The 16,686-nt window shown below is 37.6% G+C and overlaps 2 protein-coding genes across 2 annotated transcripts; both read left to right on the plus strand.

The window, feature by feature from the left end:
* Positions 1–102: 102 nt before the first annotated feature.
* LOC121529525 (green-sensitive opsin) lies at positions 103–3,204 on the plus strand. The gene is made up of 5 exons (XM_041817453.1): positions 103–466; positions 648–816; positions 2,316–2,481; positions 2,626–2,865; positions 3,106–3,204. Exons 1-5 carry the CDS (start codon positions 103–105, stop codon positions 3,202–3,204), a joined length of 1,038 nt encoding a protein of 345 aa, XP_041673387.1.
* An 8,229-nt stretch (positions 3,205–11,433) lies between these two features.
* Positions 11,434–13,920, plus strand: LOC121506847 (green-sensitive opsin-like). Its single transcript, XM_041782803.1, has 5 exons — positions 11,434–11,797; positions 11,926–12,094; positions 12,857–13,022; positions 13,367–13,606; positions 13,816–13,920. Exons 1-5 carry the CDS (start codon positions 11,434–11,436, stop codon positions 13,918–13,920), a joined length of 1,044 nt encoding a protein of 347 aa, XP_041638737.1.
* Positions 13,921–16,686: the final 2,766 nt, after the last annotated feature.

The raw sequence follows: 16,686 nt of genomic DNA on the forward strand, positions 1-16,686 counted from the left end.
TGACCAGTATAAAGCCAATGCAGGAACCACTTATGAGCCACATAGGAGGGTCAGACAGTTCCTAGTTACCTTTGACACGGCAGGACCTCTCAATCAGAGAAAATGGAAAACGGCACAGAGGGCAAGGACTTCTACGTCCCCATGAACAACAGGACGGGGCTTGTGAGGAGTCCTTTTTATTATCATCAGTATTATTTGGCTGATCCATGGTTTTTCAAGTTTCTTGCTCTCTACATGTTCTTCCTGATCTGCACTGGCTTCCCCATCAATTTTTTGACACTGTTGGTGACAGCGCAGAACAAGAAACTCCGGCAACCTCTCAACTTCATCCTGGTCAACTTGGCAGTGGCTGGACTTGTCATGGTACTGTTTGGATTCACAGTGTGCTTCTACTCTTCTCTCATGGGATATTTCGCCATGGGACAGTTGAGCTGTGCCATTGAGGGATTCATGTCCACCCTTGGAGGTAAAATATGGGTTATTTGCTGAATGCAATTTGTTTAACTGGTTGTTTAGCTCCTTAATTCCTTTGGCTAACCATATAAATATTGGGCTGTTCCATTTTTCATATTTGTGAGACTCAATTTTGAAGATGGTTGCAGGATTGGAAGTATTTATCAGATCTTTGTTGTTTTTTTTCTCAACAGGTCAAGTGTCACTGTGGTCACTTGTGGTTCTGGCTGTTGAGAGATACATTGTGGTCTGCAAACCCATGGGAAGTTTCAAATTTACAGCTGCCCATGCTTCAGCAGGATGTGCATTCACCTGGATCATGGCCCTGTCCTGTGCTGTTCCTCCCCTGGTTGGATGGTCAAGGTAAGGCGATAGAACACTTTTGAGAGGCACGCTACTCACACACATTGGCCAAAACACACACATGCACAATTAGGACCAATGACTATGCAACACTGGAGAGATGCCAGAGCAAGGGACTGCACACAAGGGGGCTTGTTCGGGTTCGGTGCCACGCTTGGGGGCACGTCAGCATTTCTTTAAGTGAAACGGCACCTCCCTAAAAACTAGGGCAATTTATTGACTATTCTATATCATATATGTAGTATGGGGTTTTCACTTTTATTTTGCATAAACAATGCTGATCAGTTCAAGAATTTTAGTCAGAGCTTTGTTCACAACCTGTCTGGCCAAGTACCTGCTCATGTTTCCTCTCCATATGTGACCAAAATTTGCCATTCACTTAACAAAGAAAGTAGTCAGAGAGTTTGATGTAGAATGAGAAAAACAAACTGAATGACTCTGATACAATCATAGAGAACGCTCCAGAGGGATTAGTTGCACATCAGGAGAGGGAGTACGGCTGCAGCTGTAACACAATCTTAAGAGACCATCTGCGATCTTATAACCAACATACAAGTTTTTATCTCAAACCATCTTTAACTATCATCATCATCAGCACACATCCTCTAGAGTGACTGGCTCAAAACATGTCTGAAAATGCATGCCATCAGGCTCAGTGGTACCAGTGCATTATTTCTGAGTCCCCTTAAAGCCATTAATTATTAAGCTACTGCAGCCGTGCAATCTTGTAGTTTTTTGCAGGCAGTGTGGAGAATGTCTGACTCTCTTTGAAGTGGTTATCTGCTTAGAAACGGTGTATGCACGAAACCTACATAGTGCTGAACTTGTAGAGAGTAAGCTCCATAACTTTTGACAAATTCTAAAGCCATTTTGACCCAAGACAGTTTATATTCAGCCCCTGATAATTAACTATGTAGTCTAGTTTATCTTGTGAAGGGGCAGCCGCTTAAATAAAAAGGGAACTTAGTCCAAAAATGTTTGAAAATCAAACTGCACCTGTCCTTCAAGAAAGCTATCCAGGGCCCACTTTATGCTTTGCATATAATTAAAATGCCTTTATTTTGCATGGCAAAATGCATTTTAAAAAAGCGGACATTTTGCGAACTACACGTGTTCATCAAGGCCATTGTGGCTTGCACATTTTTATAAAGATTTTTGGATTGAACCCTCGCTTTTACCCATGCAACTAACCCTTCACAAGAACAACGAATCAAAGCAATGCCAAAGTTTCCATAGAGCTCCTTCATGTCACTCAACATAGACCCTACAGAGCTTCCACTCTTTTCTCTTAACTACATTGTCTGCTTCAGTTTTATCAGTTTACCATCATTGAAACCTATAGGTGATCTCAGGTTCTGAATTGAGTTCTAGCTTTATTTGAATCCTCCCACTCTTAACAATTTTTAATGCAACCTCAACACTATCATTGTGAAATAACATGATCTACTGTATAATTTACTTTTGGTAACATGTATCCAACATCCTGTCTGTCCTCTTAGGTACATCCCTGAGGGTATCCAGGTCTCCTGTGGTCCTGATTACTACACCCTGGCCCCTGGCTACAACAATGAATCATATGTCATGTACATGTTCACCTGCCACTTCTGTGTTCCCGTTTTCACCATTTTCTTCACTTATGGGAACCTTGTATGCACAGTGAAGGCGGTAAGAGACACTGTTTTAACTCACATAAAGTAATCATTAAGTGAATGGAGTTCACAGTTTTTTTTTTTTTTTTCCAAATAAGAAGTCATCTATCGCCAAGAAGAACCCAGTATGAACAGTGATGAATATTTCCTTCATTTTCAGGCTGCAGCTCAGCAGCAGGACTCAGCATCCACCCAGAAAGCTGAGAAAGAAGTCACACGTATGTGCGTCCTGATGGTCTGTGGCTTCCTCTTGGCTTGGACACCATATGCTAGCTTTGCTGCATGGATCTTCTTCAACAAGGGAGCTGCTTTCTCAGCTACATCCATGGCTATCCCTGCCTTCTTCTCCAAGAGCTCAGCACTGTTCAACCCTATCATCTATGTGCTAATGAACAAGCAGGTCAGTTCAGTGCTGCACAAACTACAGGAATTGATCAGTCAAAATCCCCTTCACCAAGAGCTTCAATAGAGCTTACTTGACTATGGTTTCCTTGTTTGAGAACTGTTTATTTTGGTGTGTTTATGAACTAAAAAAGCTAAATACAAATACAAATCCTGTGAGACAGCCACAACCTGTCAAGCAAAGTGTGGCTGTAGGCTGGATAACTGATATAACCCTCTCCATCCTTATCCCCTTTAGTTCCGTAACTGCATGCTGAGCACTGTTGGCATGGGTGGCATGGTGGAAGATGAGACCTCAGTATCTACTAGCAAGACAGAAGTCTCCTCTGTCTCTTAAGGACAAAAACTTCACACCTGCAGACATCCTTCTTCCTGGTGTCTTCCTGATCCTGAATGGCTGTCTTCAAGTGGAAATAACCAAATGGAAACCAGGTTATGACCCTGTCTACAACAAATGGACATTAATTTGAGCATACATGCTTATTTCAGCATTTTACTGTGCACATTTTGATTTTTTTTGGTGTGATGCAAAAAAAAGATCCCTAGCATCACACAAGCAACAACAGAAAGAGAAACAACAGAACATCTTTGAAACACAGCCTGATGCATTTTCTTGTAATTAACATGATGGTATGTCTGAATGTGCCAGCTGATGATTGTTGGGTGATTGTATATTTATGACATGGAGAGGTCAACATATTTGTTGGCCTCTGTCATAATATTCTGTACATATTTTATAAACAAAGAGTAGAGATAACATATTAAATGCATGCATTAAAGACATTTTGCTTGTTTTGTTTCATTTAGATTTAGCAGGGACCTGTTTTTGAGCTTGATTCCACCTACCCTAGAGAATGTGGCAAGAGAAAAACATTGCTCTTAAAACTTCTACAAGGAAAGTAAAATAAAAACTAATAAACACTCTGTCAGCAAGATTTAATAAGGCCAAAACATATTTGGGATGTTTTGTAGATAACTTTCACAAAAGTTGCAGAGATACTTCAAAACTACCGTTATTCTCTACATTTGCCTTGATAACTGGGCAAGTAGACTCGTGTATTATGTATTATATTGTAATTACAAATTACCAAATTGTGCAGCACTAGTTTTGCCTGTGGATATGGCTAAATGGCCCAGCAGTACCCCTTACCTGCTGCATGATGAGTCCAGGGTTGTGTAATATACCTTCAGCTGAGTGAATCTAGTTAACTTCAACATTTACTGCCCCAGTAGAAGAGAGCTTGTAGAAATAATGTCATTCAACTTGTGTACACAACCTAAAGGGTGTGACTATGGCTGCCCCTCAGGGTCTGATGTCTTTTTAATCTTATTTCAAGGCTCCTTCCTAGATAAATTATTGAGAAGTATTATTGGTTATTCTGAACCAGTCTAAAGATGTTACAGAGTTCATAGAGATCTTTAAAAAAGAGAAATTCCTCCACTTCCAAAATGAAATGTTTCTGTGACAGCCTAAACAATGTTTTGAGTGTATTTAATACCATAAACATATTTATATATGCATCCCTCTCTCTCTAACAGGGGGGTCACATTATTATGAAAATGACATTTTACTCTTATTGTTTAGGGTTTGTCATGTTGTTTTATTCAGGATTCACCTGTGTAGCCCTGAAGGTAATTCATGCTTGCCGGGAGCAGAGACATGCACATCAGGATCAGGAAGTGATGTCACAGAAGTAAACAGAGTGTTAGAAAAACGAATTTGTCTTTTATCCTAATCCTTTAATGTTAGGTTTTGGACTCTGACAGAGGACTCAGCTGCTGCTCTCTAACTTTCTTGTTGGGAAAATGTAGCACTTGATCTTTAAAGGGGACATATTTTGCCCTTTAAAGACAAGTTATATTGTTCTTAAAGGTCCTCAAAATATGCCTGTGAAGTTTGTTGCTGAAAAAACACTCTAGTACTGAATTTTGGCACGTCTAAAAACCCCTCTGTTTCAGCCCTGCTCAGAACGAGTTGTTTCTGTGTCTGTGGCTTTAAACGTACTGAGCTGTCTGACTCCACCCCTGACTATGCCCCTCTCAGGAAATGGATGTGGCACTCCTGATGTTACAATGTTACAGAGACTTTTATCCAAAGTTAAGGAGCTGACTAGGATTCGGTCCATCAATCTCCAAGATCAGTCAAGTCAGCAGGGTAACCCACTGAGCTATCCAGCATCTTCCAGAGGAAGATCAGGAGAGGAGCGTGGGACTTTCTTCCAAGCGGGTAGGGCCAACCAAACCTCTGGGCAGGTGCTTACTCCCCATGTGAGGTCATGAAGGTAAAATTTGAGAATGGCTTGTTTCAGCGCACATTTTCTGAAAGATGAAGAAAGAAGGGGGGAAGGGAATAGATCTTTCTGGTATTTGAGGGGACTGTGGACAGGCCAGGGGCACATATTCTTGTTAGAAAAGCCTGAAAAAGTGATTTTTGCATAATATGTCCCCTTTAAAAACATTTAAACTACTGAAAAGCTAATTGATCGGAAAAAAATGCTTCCTCAAAGCTACTGAAAAATATAGTTAGGCTGCTAACAGTGCTACTTGTAGTGATGCTACTACCCAACATGCATATTTCTATATTACCTATGCACAAAAATCTCACAGTTTGTGCCTCGTGTTTGAAAGAGTTAACTTGATTTACGCCTGGTAGGTTTCAGACGCTGTGGTTCAATACAATTATAGTGAACAGGGTGTTAGTGCAGCACCATTTAGACTGAGAACACATTTCCAGGAAGACACTAATGGTATAAGTGAGCCACAGAGACAGCGCCAACTTTAATCATAATCCTACTCCCTCTGCCTTGAAGAGCATAAAAAACTCACTGTTTTCTAACTTATCGTCAATGCCACTGATGCCTCACTTCTTATCATGAATTTTGCTGTAATTGGTTCCATATTTGCATGTTGAGCACTTTTGCAGGGGGTGGTATTATGGCAGAGACCTCATTAGCTACCAGTAAACATCAGCGCCCTCTGTCTCTTAAACCCAGACGAATCTTATTAACTCTAGTGGATTTTCCAAATGAACTTTTGACAAGTATAAACAGACAGCTTATCATTCCGTTTCAAACATTTGGATCTCTTGGATCTTTCTCTGCTGCAGTGATTCCTTAAGTTGGCCCCATGGCCCTCAAAGAGGCTCAAAGTCGTCTCACAAAGTAAATTTTGTGAGACAACTTTCAAGTCAGTGAAGGGCTAACAGTTTATACCAGACATCATTGCTACTAAAAAAAAAACAGAAAAGAAAGTGTGATGGGTCAGTTCTCACTTTTGACTTCATCTGTTTCTTAATCAGTATTAAAGGGAGAGCCAAACTTCATCATTTTACCACATCTTATCAACATTAGATAGTTTTTTCTTAGTGTTCATCAGTACACATTTATGATGTGTATGGTGAGGGTTGGGGGCCTTGAAAAGATTTCCATGTGTGAAAGGGGGCCCCATCAGAAAAAGACTGAGAAAGAGGACTGTGAGGTTTGGATCACTCGAGTAATCGATCCAGCCTGGCCCTGTTAGTGCCAAGATGGATCTTCACTTATTTTTCTTCTGCGATTTTGATTATTATTATTATTTTATTTATTTATTTATTTATTTATTTATTTATTTTGTAAATTTTGGTCATTAAATGCATACATATAATCTGTCTGTGTCTTGGTTAAATTACAAAAATACAAATTAGTAGACAGAGACAGTAGGTAGCACTTTTTCTTAGTGGTCCTGAATTACATAGTGATTTTATAAGTGTAATTATTGAGTAATTTCTCCAGAATAAGGTGTAATTCCTAGTTTTAAATTGGCATTTTACAAGTGAAAACTTGGAAATATAATAAAACTTGGAAATGTAATATTAAGGAAGCATCTACCCAGTAAAATGTATTAATTATTAAGTAATTACTTGTAATATTGTGGAAATTCTCTGGTAGTTAGGTGGTATTTTACCCTAACAATATACAATATAGTTTCATTGGTCATCATGGGGAGGTTGATGGGAGACGAGATTTCCTATCCTCTAACCTTAACCCTCCCAATATTGTGGCAATTCTCTGGTAATAAGGTGGTAATTTACCAAGTGATGTCTTAGAAATAAGATGATAATTTTCTATATAAACTGCTTGATAATTCCCAGATGATTTTCAATTAAAGTGAGTCCTTCCTGAATAATTCAATGTAATTTTAAGGGTTAGGTAAAGGGTCAGGGGTCAGGGGTAGGGCTAGGTTAATGGTTATGAACAGGATTAGGGGGTTGGGGTTAGGGTAAAATACCACCTAATTACCAGAGAACTGCCACAATATTATTACAACACTTCAAAGTTATTACTTGTTAGAATGCCATGTTATTACTAAGTAACTACCCCCTACGGTTGAGGAAATCACTAGATAATTTCCTTTTTATTACCATAAAATTACTCAACAGTACAACAGGGAAGACAACAGTTGTCATCCATTAAAACATTTAATGCATCACACACAAACACCTCACAAAATCCATATCTGCCCATTGACATTAACCCAGCATTAATATATTGGAAAACAAATTGTCCAGTACAATCATTTTTATGAGAAACTCACTGCAGATTGGGTCCAAACTTTACCAAATAAAAATCATTATTATTATACTTTTAATTACACTTTAATCTAAAATCAGAAACTGTACTACAAAAAATTAAATAGAAAGATTAAAGCAGAAAAATTCAAAGCCTATGCGAAAGAACATAAATTAGCTTGTATACAATTTAAATCAAAAATTAGTATTTGCCTGTTCAAGAACAAAAACGTGCAAAAAGTTACAGCTAAGTACAGCAGAGGTTTATAACAGTAAAAATAGTAAGATCTAGATATGCACAAGCTCCTCTTAGTATTTTTTAGTATATACAAGTCTGTTTGCATTGATAGTGTGGTTGCAAGATGTGACAAAGGGTGCAAGGATGCTAATAAGATATGATCAGAAGCATAAAATATGTAAGGATGTAGGCAGGTTTACATGAGGAAGATAAGATAATTAAAAATAGCCGATGAGTGCAAGTGTGTTATGAGGTGAGGCATTTTACAACAGCAAGCCTTCTTACAGTATTCAAACAGACAGTGCATAGATTAATTACAGCATTTGAATCATATAAATAGATTGAATTAGTAATTGGTATTGTAAATAGATTTATTACTGCAAATATGCTTATGGGATGAGGCATTTTACTGCAGTGATTTAAGTTACAATTAATAGATTAACTAGTGCAAGTGTGCATATGAGGTAAGGATTTTCACTGCAGTGATTTATGTTAGTAGATTAATCAGTCTGATGTGCATATGAGGAGAGGCATTTTCTATAGTGATTTCATTTACAGTGAATAGTTAAGATGGTGTAAATGTGCATAAGAGATAAGGAATATACCACAGAGAGCTTTTTTTTATAGTATTTGAATAGACATAGGATAAATTTATAAATTACAGCATTTAATATGGTAAATAGATTGAATAGTAATAGTAATAAGTACTATGTAAAGCTTGATTAGTGCAATATGTGTATGTTGTTCTGCATTTTACCACAGTGATTTAAGTTATAGTTAATAGATTGAGTAGTGCATTGTAAGAAAAAAATAAGTTGAGCTTACTTTAAAAAATGATGGAAACTCATTGCCTCAGAAATAACAAGTAAACTACCCTTGACTTTTGTGAGTTTAAAAACCTTGTTTGTTAGTGGTGTGCAGTACTTGTTCTACTTGAACTATTTAAGTATTCACTACTAGTTTAAAATCAATTATTTTAAGTTCTCACAACTGAGATTCAAATTTTAATTTAAGTTTGCAGGACTTAGCCTAAATCATCTACTTTGAGTGTGCAATACTTCATATTTTTAGTGCATTGTAAACCCTGATAAGTTCCTGGCACTCAGAATATCTTAGATAACTAATTATCTTTGAACATAAGCTAGCACGCTCTGTTCAAGTTTTGTTACTTATTATTTCATCTAAGGTGGACTATCTTGTACCACCATTTGCAACAATGGCTGTTAGTGACCTCCCTTGTTGATGACAGTGTGCCTTACAATTTTCATTAATGCTCTTAACAATGACAGACTCCTATGGGCGGGACATCTTTAATTGAGACAGCAACTTCACTCATGGTGCATTGTATTTATTCATCTTATTTCACCTTTTTTTAACCAGGAGAAAACCTCATTGAGATTAAAAATCTCTTTTTCAAAAGGTGCCTGGCAAAGACAGCTGCAGCAAACAGAGTGCATAAAGGTTTAGTGCCCAAAGGCATTCTGGGAAAACTGCAGATTTGCCATAACTCAAATAATATGAGTTATAACAAAAAATACTTAAATGGTTTGAGTACTGTTCACTTAAAACTGAAATAAGTTCTATCAGCTCATAAAGATAGAGTTCAAATTGCTGTTTTGGATTTTTAAGTTAACACAAGTTAATTATACCCCCTTTTTACTTAATTTTTTTAAACTAAGTAAACTTCAGTAAATTGAGCCCCTTTGCTGTTATGGCCAAGAAGTACAATTAACTTGTTTGTAATAAGTATTTAGAACAGGTTAAGAAGAACTGAGTAATTTAAACTCAATGTTTATGAGTAAAATAGATGTTGCTTTTTACAGTGTGCAAAAGTACATATGAACAGAGGCTTTTACCACAGTGAGCTTCTTACAGTTTTGAGATGCAGTAAAGCAGTAAGAGACGGTGTATGAAATTTTACATTAGGCATGGCTAAGTTGCTTGTTGTATAAGAGTCCTTTTTTCTGTCACTCTGTGAGTATTGAGTGGTCATTGGAGTAACTGGTATAAACTGGCAAGTTTAAGATGCAAACCCACTAAATTTGATCCAAACATACAATTTGGATGCTGATACAGTTAAATTTAAGTTATTCTGGTCTGAAGATCAAGGCAGCACAACAGCTCTTATCATTCTCACATTGATTGCTTATTTGGAGACTTGCCAATATTTGCAAAAAGGTTCAAATGTGGTAGAAATTTGAGGTTTAGTGTTTTTTGTGCTTGTGCCTCACTACATGGCTCCATTGCACCCCCTATGGGTGGGGGTGTAGTAACTAAATGTGTCATGTTAAGACATTCAGAGAATTCTTGGAAGTTGATGGCGAAAAATGTACAAGAAGCTATGTTCATTTTACTGTCAAATGTTATTATTTTCCACAATCATGACGTTCATATTTTCATGAACTTGTCCTAGAGGGTTTTCTCTGGTTAAGTGCAGACTTCTTAGGTGTTTTCTTTACTACTACTACTACTTTGGATGAAAAAATGTAAAAGTTTTTAATGGATGGTTAAAGTTTAAAGATTTTCATACCAGTGTGCCAAAAATGAATTATTATAACTATAATTTGCAAATTTCAGGCATCACCAAACTACACTGGTACCACAGCGCCTTCATCTGGTAACAAGAAGTTACATCTCTTGACATAAAATGACCTACAATTTCTACATAATTTGAAGTGGTAGGGGTAGGTGGTGATAAGATCTGTTTATACAGAACAACACAGTCATTTAAAAAAAAGTAAAACTGGTAGAACTAATAACAGGTCAGTCCATACTTCAAGAAAAAGGAAATTTTGGTAAAAGTTTAAGAAAAATGTTTTTTATTTCCTTTAACATCCACAAGTACTTGGTCCTTTTTTGTTTCATTTCTTGCTCATGAAAAAGTTCCTTCAAGCTGTCTAAACATGCCAGCAGCAAAAAAAGAAAAAAAAAAAAAAAGAAAAAAGAAAGAAATGACAAAAAGTCATATCCATATCAACAGGTTCATGTCCACCCCAGTCCTGTCTAATTCTGAGTAAAAACACACATCCAGAATATTTTCACAGAAGTGAGTCCCTGTGTTGAACTGTATATGTGGCTGTGTTCTGTATTCTGCAGGGTATAGTGTTTGTGCTGGTGATTAAGGCTTGGATGGTCTAGGGGATAAAGGAATTAGGATTTAGCAATTACCTCCCATTCTGGGACAAAGTGTACAAAGGGTAAAAGAAAGCAATACATTTAATTCTTCTTTATTCTAAAAGTTTAAGCATGGTATTTTATATTTTTGTTGTTGTTCTCATTAAAGAAAACAGTTTTGCTTGAAATTTGATCTTATTGTGTTAAGTTAAGAATATTTAGACATTTTACTGATGCAGCTGGGTGTGGCCTCAAGGAAAAATGACTCAGCAAGTTCTTCATATACACCAACAAATGATCTGATTTAATCTGATCTGATTTTTAATACAAAAGAAAACTAAGGTTGGAGAAATTGCAAAGTCAGGAATTTTACTTTTCACCTAGATATGTCTAAAGAGTTCAGGATCAGGCACATGAGCAGTAAGTCACTTATAATAAAGAGGGGGTGGTCTTCCCAGAACAAACTTTCTTAACTACTTTCTTGAAGTCAATTAGAATCCGTGTTAGGATCAATTACTGAGGATTACTTCCAAGACTAATTCTCAATCCTTCTATAATCCACTTTTTGACAAGTATAAAGCCAATACCGAGACCACTGGGACCACATAGGGTATTCAGACGGTTCCTGGCTATACTTCACCCAGTAGGACCCACCATCCAGAGTGAAAATGGAGAACGGCACAGAAGGCAAGAACTTCTACATCCCCATGAACAACAGGACGGGGCTTGTGAGGAGTCCTTTTGAATATCCACAGTACTACCTGGCTGACCCAATGGTTTTCAAGCTCATGGCCTTCTACATGTTCTTCCTCATCTGCACTGGATTCCCCATCAATTTCCTGACACTGTTGGTCACAGCCCAGAACAAGAAGCTCCGGCAACCTCTCAACTTCATCCTGGTCAACCTGGCTGTGGCTGGACTCATCATGGTCTGCTTTGGCTTCACCATGACCTTCATCACTGCTATTAATGGCTACTTCATTTTTGGACCAATGGGCTGTGCCATTGAGGGATTCATGGCTACTCTTGGAGGTATGAATATAGACCTTTGCAACTGTCTTATTGTTTCTTTTGTGAAGAAAATTCAATTTTTTATGGTAATGCAACATACTCTGAAACAACTGCAATCATAACCTTTTTTCCTTCTCATTGACTTCAAGGTCAGGTCAGTCTCTGGTCCTTGGTGGTCTTGGCTGTTGAGAGATACATCGTCGTCTGCAAACCCATGGGAAGCTTCAAGTTCACTGGAACCCATGCAGGAGCTGGAGTTGTTTTCACCTGGATCATGGCCATGGCTTGTGCTGCACCCCCTCTGGGTGGCTGGTCCAGGTAATTTAGATCTCAAATGTTTCCTGCAGCTATTTGGTTATATTCAGAAAATACAGAATTATCATTTGGGTGTCTTTGATTACATCTAGTTAAGTCAATTAAGGGGCCTCCTGTCTTCCAGCCATCCTCTTAAGGTGCAGGAGGGCCAGACCTGATGGTCTGAGCATGTTGAATTGGATAAAAAGATAAATTTAGTGACTCTACACTCTTAACTCTAACAGGATGTTTTATGGCTGGGAGTGGACAGGGGGGTCAGGCATGACAGCTCATTCTAAGACCTAGATGGAGAGTCCTTTACATTTGCTGGTTGTGCTTACCCATAATAGATTAAGACTTTAACTTGAGGTCAGTAATAAACAAGCAAGAAAGAAATGCATGTAGCCACATGAATGAAACCATATGCAAGCTATGAACTGGTAGCTTTGCTGTCATACACAATTTCAATGTCAGCCCTGTACTCTGTGTGCAGGTTACTATATGTAGTCTTTTCTTTAAAAAAGAAGTTTAAAAGCATCATTCACCTTCTCTTGTTCATCCATATCTGGTGATAAACGTGGCAAAATAATCACTGCTAGTAAGAAAGTAGTTGCTTATAGGCTGTAAAATTGCTCAGTATCCACTTTTTAATGTTTTTAAGACTAACATTACAACTCAAATGTGAATTCATGCTAGTTTGCATATCCAAATATCAATATCACATTTCCTTCCCCAAGCTCATTCATTCTGCAGTGCTGAAGGATTTCCTCTGCTCTCATCCAACAGATACATCCCCGAGGGTCTGCAGTGCTCATGTGGACCTGACTACTACACTATGGCTCCAGGCTTCAACAATGAATCATACGTCATGTACATGTTCACCTGCCATTTCTGTGTCCCAGTTGGCACAATCTTCTTCACCTATGGAAGCCTTGTGCTCACAGTCAAAGCTGTAAGTATTAGCCTTAGCTGTTCTATATTCTAAACAGTGCTTTAACCAGTGCTATGCCGGGTTTACCCACCTATTTCTGACAATGACATATTCTTATTATCTCTGTATCTGCTTTTGATCAAAAGACAATTAAGTCAGAATGATAATTTTTCTGTCTTGATAAAGATAATTTTTCCAAAGAAATGTTACCTATTGAAATATTATAGTAAAAGTAATATATATGTTTTTTTCTTATTTTTGCCTAGCTTACTCTTTTACTCTGCTATTCACTGAACATTTGATTGGTTGTGTGGGCAGTGTTTTCTGAAGCTCTTCATAACCTCTGTCTGTGGGATACATTTCAGGCTGCAGCTCAGCAGCAGGACTCAGAGTCCACCCAGAAAGCTGAGAGGGAAGTCACACGTATGTGCGTCCTGATGGTCTTTGGCTTCCTCTTGGCTTGGACACCATATGCTAGCTTTGCTGCATGGATCTTCTTCAACAAGGGAGCTGCTTTCTCAGCTACAGCCATGGCTATCCCTGCCTTCTTCTCCAAGAGCTCAGCACTGTTCAACCCTATCATCTATGTGCTGATGAACAAGCAGGTCAGTTCAGTGCTGCATAAACAAGTATAGCTGTAGGAACTCATTTCCTACAATATAAGTTAATTCATGGAACCAAATAGCATTTTTCCTTTTTTTGGATAGCTGTTTTTGTTATGATGAGCAAGATAGCAAAGTAGCATGTGAGACAGCCAAAGTGTGAGTTTAATCTGGGTATCTGTTTTAAACCTCTTTATCTTTATCCCCTTCAGTTCCGTAACTGCATGCTGGGCACTGTTGGCATGGGTGGCATGGTGGAAGATGAGACCTCAGTATCTGCCAGCAAGACAGAAGTCTCCTCTGTCTCTCAAGGTTAAAAACCTCACACCTGCAGACAACCTTCTTCCTGGTGTTTTCCTGATCCTGGATGGCTGTCTTCAAGTGGAAATAACCAAATGGAAACAAACTTATGATCCTTTTTGCAACAAATGGACAATAATATGAGCATTCATGCTTTTGGCAGCATTTTACTGTGCACATTTTGATTTTTTTGAGTGTGATACAAAAAAAAAATCCCCAGCATCACACGAGCAACAGCAGAAAGAGAAACAACGGAACATCTCTGAAACACAGCCTGATGCATTTTCTTGTAATTAATATGGCCGTATGTTTGAATGTGTGAGTGGATGATTGTTGGGTGATTGTATATTTATGACATGGAAAGGTCAGCGTATTTGTTGGTCTCTGTCATAATATTCTGTACATATTTTATAAACAAAAAGAGTAGAAAAAAAGTAATTAAATGCATGCATGAAAGACATCTTGCTTGTTGTGTTTTCATTTAGATTTTGCAGTGACCTTTCCTGAGTCCAACTTAGCCTAAATAATGTTGCAAGGAAAAAAAAACATTGGTCTGAGATCTTCAAACAAGCAAACAAGACTCTCAGCAACATACTTGATAATTGATTTATAGTTATTTTCAGCATCGGTTCATGTATTCTGAAAGTAAGGTGAAAATACATAATGATCATAAACCATTGAAACTTATGTTTTATTAATCATCTAAGAAGACTTGATTTTCAAATTAAAAGTATCAATCATTTGAGTGTACTTGTCTTACAGTCATTTTAATTGGCTGGATTTTAACAAATATGCCTTATTCTTTCCAATGCATCCTCTAGAATCTCATCAATACAGTACAGTACAGACTTCAGGGACAGAAGTGCCAAAATCTTACTGTTTTTGTGTTGGATTGTTATATTAGGACCAGAGCACCAAAGTGTATTGACCCTACTGAAATGTGAGGGATTTTTCCACCTAAAGAGTCAGGTTTCTGACAGACTAAACATGTCTGAAAGTTTACCAGATATAGCACATGCATCAGACCTTGAATAAAATGTTTTAGTGGTTTTTCAGATCACTTTTTATGCCTGTGGCAGGCATAAGCAAGAGGAATCATGTTGTCAGCTTGTCAATACAACAGGGTCATTCTTATGAACATGATATCCGATTTTCCCCAAACTTTGCACAACTTTTCACCTGCTTAAAGATGAGCTAATGAGAATTTGGCAGTTGCAGATCCAGGTACAGATCATAGGTCAAGGTGAATGGGCTTTTAAGATTCCTTGCTTTCAAGCTGTAATGTTCAGGATGACTCAGCAACAAACAGATTAGATCTGGGAGGTCAAGGTCATCTGCCCTCATGGTCATCCCTTGTTTTCAAGGCCATTCTTTTGAATATGATATCTTTAAATAACTGGGAGGATTTTCTTTAAAATTTGTCCACCATGACTCAAGAAAGAACTGACTGGATTTTGGAGGTCATAGGTAAGAGGTCATTGTCATGGGGCTAATGTGCATTCCTTGCTTGTTAATGTGATTTCTCAAGAATGTTTTGCGGTATTTTCTTTAAAATTAGCACATATGCCCACTATGATTCATCAATAAACTGATTAGATTTTTAGGTTACTTGATCTTATATTAAGGTCCTATGGCCCATTTGCATCTCTTGCTTGTTAACATATTTTTCATTAGCGCAACCCACATACTTAGCTCTGCTGCCCATCCCACAAATGCATGTTCCTTACAAATACAGCACCATTTCAAAGGGAAATAAACAGATGTTATAAGATTTATTCCTAAGAAGCATTGTTACAACAAAGAAGTCATCTATCATGTAAATTTACCCAATGTTTGTGAGAATTAGACATATATAAAGTGCTTAACAAATTTATTAGACCACCTGTCATATTTGTCTCAAAGACCATACAGCATCATGAAGTGCTTTAATGCGGACTCTTTCATTTTCAGTGAGCTCCCCATGTGTTACCATTTTGAACAGGAATGAGGGATTTCAAACTGAATTCACCCAAATTTGAGCTGGCTCACTGGGCTTCTCTGAGAAGTCAGAAATGAATCAAGCATAACATTCAACCACTAAAGCTCATTTTTCTCTTCAGGAATGCAAGTAAATAACTTTAATTTGACATATTAATCAATAGATATTAATGTGCTTTACTATTTTTTCGGTTTTTTGTAAATCAGTAAATTTGAAAATTCATGGGTAACAATAATAATTATATTTTAGCATTAAAAATATCATTTGGGTTAAAGAGTTTCCACATATTGGTGTATTAACAATTGCAGAAACACAAAAATATGATTTTGGTAATTCCCAATGCTGTTAGGGCAGCTGTGGCATAAACCTTACTTTGGTTAGGGTTAGGGTGGTCTAATAAATTTGTTAAGCACTGTATATGACTTGAAATGCCAGCAGGGTTAGGGTGGTCTAATAAATTTGTTAAGCACTGTATATGACTTGAAATGCCAGCAACAGCATTAAAAAAAGGATGACCGCAGAGTCTCGAGAGAATGAACATATCAATAGATTCAAACAGAGTCCAATGCTGTCTGCCTCTGAGGTAAAACACACATCCAGAGGAGTGAGGTCTTTAGTCCTGGATGTGTGAGTGTGCTCTCTAGTCTGCAGGGGATGGTGTTTGTAGTTGTGATTAAGGCTTGGATGTTTGAGAGGTTAAATCAAGTAGGATTTAGAAGTTATCTTCCAACAAGGAACAAAGTGCACAAAGAGTTATAGACAGCAGCACATTTATGCCATTTAGAAAACCTCAATATAGTGTTTG

This window comes from Cheilinus undulatus, linkage group 3 (genome assembly GCF_018320785.1).
Source record: "Cheilinus undulatus linkage group 3, ASM1832078v1, whole genome shotgun sequence".
In the NCBI taxonomy this organism is placed as follows: Eukaryota; Metazoa; Chordata; class Actinopteri; order Labriformes; family Labridae; genus Cheilinus; species Cheilinus undulatus.